This window comes from Propithecus coquereli, unplaced genomic scaffold (assembly GCF_000956105.1).
Source record: "Propithecus coquereli isolate 6110/MARCELLA unplaced genomic scaffold, Pcoq_1.0 Scaffold163, whole genome shotgun sequence".
Classification (NCBI taxonomy): Eukaryota; Metazoa; Chordata; class Mammalia; order Primates; family Indriidae; genus Propithecus; species Propithecus coquereli.
The window spans coordinates 675,726-687,053 of NW_012140858.1; the positions used below are offsets into that span (position 1 = coordinate 675,726).

An 11,328-nucleotide genomic window follows, 5' to 3' on the forward strand; every position below is an offset into this window, starting at 1 on the left:
AGTACATGTGGTGCTTGTCTTTCCATTCTTGGGATACCTCACTTAGTAGAATGCGTTCCAGCTCTATCTAGCTCCTGATTTTGAACATGAATATTCCAATGTGAGCTTGGTTATTTTTTCCTATAAGTAACTTGTTCTTTCCCACTAGATAGAAACTTTTAGATTTTCTCTTTATCTACAATGTCTATATAATGGAAATCCTATGTAACAATGTGCCACTGAACATCTCTTTACAACTCTGTGTTCAGAATGTCATGTTAGTAGCTTGAAATCAGCCTTGGTGGGAATATTTTATCATGAAAATTCAGGTTACAGCCATAAGCTCTTTCTAATGCCAAAAGCTGATCATGCTACTCCACTGCTTAAAGCCCACTGATGACTCTCTCCATTTGCTTCAGGGCATCCAGATTACTTAAATTGGCATACAAGGACTTTTATGACCTAAACCTAAAATCTCTAACCTTAACTGTAGATACTCCCCAACTCAAACAATGAAACTTTTAGGGTCACTTTTGGGAAGGCATCACAACTGTTTGGTTAAGACCTTGGTATATGCTATTTCTTCTTTGTAGAACACTCTCTCTCCATCCTGACTCTACTCCCTTAATTTCCCCAACCCCTTTTCTCCCCAACACAGACACACCCATATCTTAGTCTGTTCAGTTATATTAGCAAAATACCATAGACTGGGTGACCTATAAACAGCAGAAATTTATTTCTCACAGTTCTGGAGGCTGGGAAGTCCAAGATCAAGGTGCCAGCAGGTTTGGTATCTGGCCTGTTTCCTCGTGGACGTAGCCACCTTCTCACTATCACCTCACATGGCAGAAGGGGCTCTCTCAGACCTCTTTTGTAAGGACACTAATCCCATTCATGAGGGCTCTTCCCTCATTGATTTTAACATACAAATTTTGGGGGGACACAAATACTCAGATCATAGCAACCTTCAATTGCCATTGCTTACTCACCATTTATATTTAACTTACTTAAAGTTACTTACTCTAGAAACCTACCTGGTATGCCTAAACCCAAGTTTATGCTGCTCTGAATGCTCATGGGCATCCTGTTCTTACCACTCTTACAACTCTTCAGAAATTTTATTGTAATTATCTGTTTACTAATTTGTTTTCATGACAAGCAAGGACTTGACAGGCCCACCACAGTATTCTTGATACCTAACAGTCAATATAGTTTTAATGAATGCATCAATATATGGATAAATGAGTGAATAAACTCCCCTGGTGTTCAGGGGAAAAGGATAAAGAGATATAATTGATAAGAAAAGAAAACAAATAAAAAGGAAAAGGAACAAAGATTCAAATTGATAATTTGAATCCAAAGAGATAATTGATATAGCTGTAGGGAAGACCAGATAAAATATCAAGAGCAATAATCAAGGAATAACAAAACAGAACTACCCTGAAACAAATATTTAAATCCATAGAGCAAAATTATTGTTCAAACTATGTTACTTCTTGCATTTTAAAAATAGATCTTAGGCTGGGCATGGTCACTCATGCCTATAATCCTAGCACTTTGGGAGGCTGAGGCGGGAGGATTAGTTGAGGCCAGGAATTTGAGACCAGCCTGAGCAAGACCCCATCTCTACAAAAAATAGAAAAATTAGCTGGGTGTGGTGGCACGCACCTGCATTCCCAGCTACTCGGGAGGCTGAGGCAGGAGGATTGCTTGAGCCCAGGAGTTTGAGGTTGCACTGAGATACAATGATGCCACTGCACTCTAGCCTGGGCAATGGGACAAGACTCTGTCTCAAAAAATAAACAAACAAACAAATAAATAAATCTTACTAAATAATCATGAATTTTTCTTTTAACATGCCATTAAATTCTACTTCCTGATATTTTGAGAAAAATTACTTACATTTACTAATGAGATTGCACTACCAACTTTACAAATTACATTATATTCCTTCTATATGATATTTAGTATGAGCTGCTCTATAAAATTCAAATACAGAAATAGTCATTTCTCCCTGTCTTTCAATAATTACTCCTACTTTATTATTAGCAGGAAACATAACTCTCCAATTAAAGCCCATCTCCCCACCTATCTTAGATTAAGAAATACAGGAATGACTCAGTTCAAAGAGAATCAGACCAGCTTTCAAGCCAGTCAGAGAAGAACCTGGGAAGTCTCTTAAGTCCACCACTGCTGTGGTGTTTAATGAGGCATGCTGTCCTTGGTCCTGGCACAGATGTTTTACTGCTGTGCTAACTTCTTCCAGTTCCAGGTGCCTTCTGGAGTCACAGTGGTGATCAAACTTGTCTTCCACATGCTTCAGAATCACTTATATAACCATCGATGCTCCAGGCATAATCACTGGGTCCATCTCTAGACTAAGAAGTCATACATGAGTATGCCTGATAACCTACAATTTTACAAATGCCCTATTCCAAAATGGCATCTGCTGCAATAAAGGTTTTCTTTTGACTTTGTAATGACTTTGTAACGTAACTTTTTAATATATTCCCTTATATTAAATAATTATTCTCTGACTGTATTGCAGTCAATTGCTAATATTTCATTTAGGATCTTCTAAATCTGTGCTATAGAATCTATGTGTGTGCTTTTCTTTTGTGCTAATATTGCCAGGTTGTGATATTAGTATTATAACTCCCTGAAAGAATTTGAAAGATTTTTCTCTTACTGGAACATGTTATAAAATAAGGATATTTCATCTTTTCCAAGACAGAAAAATGTATTCATGATTCAATAATGACTTTTGAAACTAATTTTCTGCTTATGTCTATATTCTTATTTTCTAATTCTTCAAATTTTGTAATTAATATATACCTATGATTTTCCTTAGGTTTAAAAAATGTAATTGCATAATTACGTATTATTTTATTTTTATCGACCTTTGAATCTATTGTAATTTCTGTTTGTACCTTTCCCATCTTTTTAAAGTTAGACTACTTTATTTATAAAACCAACTATTGACCTATTTTTAATTCTGTCATTTGTGTTATATGTATTCTAACTTACTAATTTCTACTTGTATATGACTCATTTTATCACCTATTTTCTTTTGTTTCATGTAGTTATTGTTTCTTGTCCAAAGTCTGAAGTTAAATGTTCCATTCATGCATTTTCATTTTTTTCATCTAGTGGAAGAAGATAGCACTTTGAGTTTATCATTGAGCAAAACTTTGGCTAAATCTCATACACACTCTTAGGACTTTTTTTCTGATCTGTAACTATGGATACTTTTTACTTTTTGATCAAAAATGTATTGATTTTTTTAAAATGTCCTATTGGATTTTAATTAATCTATTATTAATTGCATTTTGGTCAATAATTAGGTCTGCATAATTTCTGCTTTTGAAATTTATTGAGATTTATCTTTGTGGCTTGACATAAAATCATATCTGTCAGTATTCCACAAATATTTGAAGAGAAGGCTGATTCTCTCTTTTTGGAGTACAAAGTTCATTCTTAGCTATTAAAACATTCTTGTTAATTATATTAAAATACTCTGTATCCCTGTTTTTGCCTTTACTCAATCTGTTAAGAAGGTTTAATTGCATTTTGGTCAATAATTAGGTCTGCATAATTTCTGCTTTTGAAATTTATTGAGATTTATCTTTGTGGCTTGACTTAAAATCATATCTGTCAGTATTCCACAAATATTTGAAGAGAAGGCTGATTCTCTCTTTTTGGAGTACGAAGTTCATTCTTAGCTATTAAAACATTCTTGTTAATTATATTAAAATACTCTGTATCCCTGTTTTTGCCTCTACTCAATCTGTTAAGAGGGTTTAAAATATAATTAATAAGGTTGTTTAATGCGTATACAATGGACTGCACTCTACAAACAGTGGTATGAGTGTGGCATCTTTTGGTTTCCAGTAGCAATGTAGATTTTACTTGTTTGTATATTGCAGTTTCAAATTAGAGTTTGACCGGACTTCGATTTTTAGATGAATTAACTTCTGTTCATTTGTGTCTTAATATTTTCACTATTCATCTTCCATTATTTCTATTGTTTGTAAACTGACAGTCAATGTGTATAAAAGCTCAGCTCTAGACAATATAATTACATGAAAATATTTTATTTAACAATTTTTATAATTATCGTCAGGTCATGAACAATATGATGCAGTATAAAGAGCACTAGCCCAAGATCTGCATTTATCTTAGAAAAAACTGTCCTCTCCCTGAGTCTCATCTTTATAATTCTGTGATTCTATAAGCTAGATTTACTTACAACAAGGTCTCACTGAATTCTTACAACTGGACTTTATAAATATATAACCAGAGAGAACTGGGTACATATATGTTCTTAACATTTGGTTTACTGATTGCTTGAATACAAAAATTGCTTCTTAAAAGTTTGAGAATGAATGAAAAGAATTATTTTTTACTTACAGCATTCCCACCAATGATGTCCTCAAAGCCGAGTGTGGACATTCCAAATTTGCCTTCCTCCTCCTCTTCTTCCTTCTCGGTCTCTCCTACGTACTCCATGACTGTAATAATTTCCATCATGTCCAGCTTTGCAATATTTGTGCTTCTTACTATAACTACTCTTTATTGCTGCCGAAGAAGAAAACAATGGAAAAATAATAAAAGGTGAGATTCTAGTTTAAGCTAAGCACATGTAAAAATAATATTTTAAAACCTACGTATTTAATATTGGAAGAGGAATGTGTATAACACTGCCAGTCTCTTAAGCACCCCCACAATGATCTCTAAAAGTGTAAATGATGTTTTGCATAGGATCACATGTCCTAAGGTTAATCTTTCACAACAGATAATTTGGAAGGAAATAGCTATTCCTGCTCCCCATCTTCCCTCTCAGTTCCATTGCCACTGCCAGTTTGGATAGTGACAAAATTCCTGAGTAATTGTGCCTTAGACCAGACAAAATACCTCATTGCTCTCAAACTGAAGGACCTTTGGCTGCCTTAGTATGATTTGCTTTGCTTACTCTTAAATGCCATTTTGCTTAGAATCTAACACAATGCCCTTAAGCTCATTATTGATCTTGCCTGTCTTGCCTGCAGAGAATCAGCAGCAGTAACCCTCACAACACTGCCTTCTGAGCTCCTGCTAGACAGACTTCATCCCAACCCCATGTACCAGAGGATGCCACTCCTTCTGAATCCCAAGCTGCTAAGCTTAGAGTATCCAAGGAATAACATTGAATATGTGAGAGATATCGGAGAGGGGGCATTTGGAAGAGTCTTTCAAGCAAGGTAAAGTTTACCCATGAAAAAAAAAATTTCTCCATTGAACTATGTTACCAGACCATTAGCTTGATGTAATATACCATGTATAATAGTTATTATCGCATTAGTTAATTCTTTACATCATTAACTTTATTTGTATTGTGTAATATACTTTGAATCTTAATAATTTCCCATCTTTGCTGGAAAATAGGAGTGTTTATTTTATTGCATTTAAAAGAAGTAATTTATAGGAGATCTAAATGTATCTTCATTTATATAGTTTTCAAATGACAAGAAATTATAATAGTTCAATTATATTTCCTTTTCAGAAAAGAATGTCACACATTTTTAATCATAATTTCTTGCATTATTTTAATGTGTAGATATTAAGTAGATGTTCATGGAATAACAAAAAGAAAAGGAAAACATAATATAGAAAACAATGAGCTCAAGAAAGGAGTACGTATTAGGGCCAGCACGAGCCTATTTCTTGCCTTTGTGTGAACTGGAATAAAATACTGACTTGCACGGGTGCAGCTCCACAGACACGTAGCCGGGCCAGAAAATGTGGACTTAGTTTTAACCACCAACCGTGACTTTGGTCTTGTGCTCTTGGGCAAGACACAACCTTACCTCCACTCATAGTGGCTCTGATATAGAGGTTACATGAATAATGAAAATCTCACACAAATACTTATTGAAACCAAAATTTGCAAGGCACCAACTTAGGCTCTATGGGGGATATAAAAATGAGTAATCCATGGTTCCTGCCTTTAAGGAATTTAGATTCTGGCCAAAGATTAGGGGGTTAGGATGGCGATGATAATCCCATTCGGTCTATGTACTCTATAATTCCAATAATTTATAAATAATACATTTTCAGAACGTAATCTATGTTGAAAATAATCCAAGCGATTTTTATCAATTGGAGTCAACAAGTTGTAAGTATGACCTACTACTGTCATCTTCCTTTGATTCTGTGGCTCTGGGAAAGGCTTCAGGAGTGGGAAGACATGCATAAATGTGAGTGGATATAATGGGGCATATATAATGTTCCTGATCTTTGGTTTCTTTCTCAATAAATTTATCTTTCAGGGCTCCAGGCTTACTTCCCTATGAACCTTTCACTATGGTGGCAGTAAAGATGCTCAAAGAAGAAGCCTCAGCAGATATGCAAGCAGACTTTCAAAGGGAGGCAGCCCTCATGGCAGAATTTGACAACCCTAACATTGTGAAACTCTTAGGTATGAAAATACAAGTGAGGCAACTTATTTCACCGGAAAACATAGCATTTCTAAGTCTTTCTTCCTGTATATTTCACTTAATTATGCTTCTTCCTTTACTCCTTAATCAGTGGGTTATCTCTGTTTCTTTTCAGGATTAGTCTCTTCACCTAGGTCTATACAAACCCTGTGGGTCATTTGCTACTTAATAGATTATTCTTCTTTAATTTCATCACTTCAATTTTTCTCTGCCTTTGCTGCTTCCTTATTATTTGTAAAAATGTTTAAAATGTCCCCGTAGAAAAGAATCTTCCATTGACACTGCTTCTCCATCACAGAATTTATCAGTGTTGAACAGTCTATATATTTTACTTGTTTATTTTGTTTCTTCTCTTTTTTCCCTAACTAGATCACTGTCATGAGGGCAGTGATTTATACCTTTTTGTTCATTATTGTGTTCCCATCTGTTCACAGATTTATAAATTCAACAAATATTTAGTTTGTATTAATCATGCAGTAATGAACAAAACTTTCAAAAATCCCTGCTCTCATGGAGTTTACATTCTTTTGGGAGAAATGGATAATAAAAATGAACACACACAAATAGTATGCTGGATATTAAGTTCTAAAGTCTTTTTTAAAAATCAAAGCAGAGAAGAAGTTTTCAGAGTATGAGCTAAAATTTTTGAAGACTTTAGGGAAAATATGACATTTATATAAAGACCCAACAAAGGTAAGTAAGGGAATAGCAATGTGAATATCTTGGGACAACATTCCCAGAAGAATGAGAAGCATTTGCAAAGATCCTGCAACAACAGCACGTGCAGTGTGCTTGAGGAATAGCAAGGAGATGAGTATGGCTGGAGCAGAGTGAAAGAGGGGAGAAGTCTCAAAGATGAGATCAGAGAGATAATAAGAGAGGTGGGCAGATCCCGTCCAGCCTTATTAAAAATGTTGGCTTTTACTCTGAGTAAAATGGGAAGCAAATGAAAGTGACATGGCATGTCATGACTCACATTTTTTTCAGAACTTCTCTGGCTGCTTTCTTGAGCGTAATCTGAAGGAAAGCAACAAACGCAGGGAGACAGTAAACAGGTATTGCAATGGTGCAGAAAGGGAAGATAGGGGCCAGGACCAAGTGATGGTAGTGAGGATAATGAGAAATGATCAAGTTCTGTGTCAGTGAAAGGTAGAGCCAAATAACTTACTGAGAGACCAAATGTGAGATGTGCAAAAAAAGAAAGAAGTCAAGGATAGTACCAAGGGTTTTTGCTGTGCAGCTGAAAGAGGGGAGGTGCCATTGACTGAGCTGAGGAAGACACAGGAGGACTATGACAGGGAGAATGAGTTACTGAAGTTGGGTAGAGGTCATGAGGAAAGAAGTCAAGTAACTTAGAGGGCAAGATAGTGGAAGGAATCTACAGGGATGTTGAATTATGATATGTCTTGAACAGTTTCTGGCACATTGTAGGCAGTATATAAATACTTGTTGAATAAACGAATAAAGGTTATTTAGTACACAGCAATTTATCTTGAAAACACTTCTACCTCCTCAACTCCCAAACATTCAATTATTCCTTCCTCACCACACTACAGTCTGAATCTGGCTTCTGCCCCTCCCACACTTATTATTTTTTCAAGATCATCAAGCGATTTCTACTTCAATAAAATAGTCTCTTCTCAGCCTTCATCCCAAACAATTTATTGCAGGCTGGCCTCCTCCATGAAACTTCTATGACCCGTCTCTCTTCCTCCCTTAGTTTTGGTCAAGGGCTCCTCTACCACTGCCCTACCTCCACCCCTACCAAGAGTTAATGCACTTACAGTTTCTGTCCTCCTTTTCACTCTGCACTCTTCCTCCATATAACTCTTCTTGGGTAACTCCTGCCCTACCCCTATATTTTAATAACTCAAAAATCAAAATCTCAGGGTGATTCAAGATGGTGGATGAGAAAAACCACCAACTGGCATATCTCTGCAAAAAAGGCAGATTTTAGAAGAAAGTGAAAAAAAATAAACGAGCAGACAATCAGATTGGATGAGAGTCAGTGCCTGAAAGGTGTCTGAAACTATGGGAGACACCATGGGAAGACGTTGCAGAGAAGTTGAAGGAGAAAGGCCACCGAGAGGCTTGAAGACCAGTGACAAGGGTAGGTGGAGCAGTTAACTTTCCCCTCCCTTGCATCTCGGACTGCTGGTGGGCTACTGAGTGGTTGGAGAGACCTGCCATCACCAGCCCAGAGACGGCTGCCACCAGTGAGCCTCTTGAGGACAGAGCACCTCCCAGCCTGCAGACCTGAGCAGATCAGCAGGTGCCATATTGCTTTATTCTCTCCTTCCCCATCCTTACCTGTAGGTGTCCAGAGAGACAATTTAGTAATCACATGGAGGCATCTCCAAGGAACGGGACCATTCCTTTTGGAGCCCTACAGCAGACTGAGGGGTACTCAGACTGTGAGCTACCTACCCACCAGCCCTCCGAGGTGCTGCTAGCCTGGTAGACTCCAGGGCAGAATGGGGCAAATCCCAAGGTGGAGTGACATCGATCCAGCTTGGGCACCCCATGGGTGACTTGAGACCAGTACTCCTCCCCCTGGCAGGGGCAGGGATTGATCTCCAGGGGACAGGCCTGCAAACCAGACCCCGTATACCCAGGTCTCAATCACATTGCCCTGAGGCACAGAAGGAATATTTGTGAATGAGCCTACAGAGGTGTGTGTGCCTTCAGGGGCAGATCAGTGTGCTTGAGGGGCAATCTTCCTCCCACGGGAAGGCCGTGTGCCCAGCCCAGGCTGTGATCCTGGGCAGGGAACCTCCCAGCCTGCATCACAGCCAGGGGAGATCCACTGGCTTAAGGTCCTACCTGTTGGCAGAGGCCAGGAGAAAGTGCGGAATAGGGCAGGGTGGAAAGAAGTGAGGCCTGCTCCAGACTCCAGGTCTCAGACAACCCCACTCCTACATACAGACTTTTCAGCTGAGTGAGGCCATTTCAGCCCCTCCTTGGCAGCATTGCCCAGAAGCAGAGAACAGACCTTTGTCCCTGAAAACACCATTTGTGGAACTTGAGGGCAGGCTTACCCAACCCAGTTCTGTTCTGACCAGACTCACTCCCTGACCTACCCCCACTGAGGTGGAGAACGAGGACACACGTGGAAGTCCCAGGGCCCCACCCACCACCTGAGGCACAAGAGTGCCTCTCCAGAGAAACAAGAGCTGGTTGCAGGACCCAAAAACAACCCTGCAACCTGCTCCTCCCAGCAAGCGCCACCTACTGCCAGGGAGTTCATTCTGCCACCTTTTTACTGCATCTACTGACTCATCATAAGGGGTGTTGTCGAATCTCACTGACAACCACCACCTACTGGCTCAGAATAAACAGGGCGTGTCATTATCCAAATGAAAATCTAAAGGCAAGAAGCAACAACTGATCCAGATGGGAAGGAACCAGTGAAAGAACTCTGGAAGTATGAAGAATCAAATGGAAAGCATACCCCCAAAGAGGAACACCAACTCTCTAGCAATTGACATTAACCAAATTCAGAACACTAAAATGACAGAAGAAGAATTTCAAACATGGATTGTAAGGAAACTCAATGATATGCAAGAAAAAATGAATACCAACACAAAGAAATCACAAAAAATGTCCAGGACTTGGAAGAAAAATTCACTAAAGAAATTGAAATATTAAGGAAAAATCAAACTGAACTCCTGGAAATGAAGAATTTATTCAAAGAACTACAAAACACAGTGTAAAGCCTCAAGAACAGGGTAGATCAAACAGAAGAAAGAATCTCAGGGATTGAAGATAACACCTTCCAATTAAATAAGTCAGTCACAGAGATCGAGCAGAAAATTAAGAGAAAAGAAATAATCCTACAAAAAATGTGGGATTATGTGAAGAAGCCTAACGTGAAACTTATGAGCATCCCTGAGGGCGAAGAAGAAAACACGCAAGGGTTCGATAAGCTATTTGAAGATATAATAGAGGAAAATTTCCCAGGCATTACTAAAAATCTAGATATCCAGATACAAGAAGCTCAAAGACCTGTGGGAGATTCAATGCAAACAGGAAAACATCACATCATGCAGTCATCAGACTGACCAAAATATCCACTAAAGAGGCCCTTCTATGAGCTGTAAGGTGAAAGAAACAAGTAACATACAAAGGAAAACTCCAGACTTCTCAACTGAAATCTTACAAGCAAGAAGAGACTGGGGCCCCATTCACATTCTTCTGAAACAGAATAATGCCCAGCCTAGAATCTTGTACCTGCAAAACTAAGTTTTGTATATGAAGGAGAAATAAAGACATTCTTACATAAGCAAAGACTGACAAAATTCACCAAGTCAAGACCAGCCCTCCAAGAAGTACTTAAAACAGAGTTACACATGGATCAGCACAAGAAACACTCATGAATGTAAACCCACTCAAAAGCTAAAGATCAAAGGCCAGATACCACAATGGCTCAAGAGAGAGAACAAAACAACAAAGTTCAACCCAATAGGGTGAACAGAGATTTGCCCCACCTATCAGTTCTCTCAATAAATGTGAATAGCTTCAACTCCCCACTCAAGAGACATAGGCTAGCCAAATGAATAAAAAGATGCAAACCAAGTATCTGCTGTCTTCAGGAAACACATCTAACCTGCAAGGATACATTTAGACTCAAGGTAAATGGGGTGTAAATCAATATTTAAAGCAAATGGAAGCCAAAAGAAGGCTGGCATGGTGATTTTGATTTCAGATAACTTAGTTTTTAAATCAACAAAAGTAACGAAAGACAAAGAGGGTCACTATATAATGGCGAAGGGTACAGTTCAACAAGAAGACATAACAATCCTAAATATGTATGCACCCAACTTAGGTGCATCAAGATTCATAAAGCAAACTACTTGATCTAAACAAATTGATA

At 38.2% G+C, this 11,328-nt stretch overlaps 1 protein-coding gene across 1 annotated transcript in view; it reads left to right on the top strand.

Moving 5' to 3' along the window:
• MUSK (muscle, skeletal, receptor tyrosine kinase) overlaps positions 1-11,328 on the top strand; it is a 132,145-nt gene that overhangs the window by 113,645 nt on the left and 7,172 nt on the right. Inside the window, exons 11-13 of the mRNA XM_012641130.1 lie at positions 4,392-4,593; positions 5,028-5,219; positions 6,288-6,436. Of these exons, the coding sequence (XP_012496584.1) occupies positions 4,392-4,593; positions 5,028-5,219; positions 6,288-6,436 (543 nt within the window). The remainder of the gene's footprint in view (positions 1-4,391; positions 4,594-5,027; positions 5,220-6,287; positions 6,437-11,328) is intronic.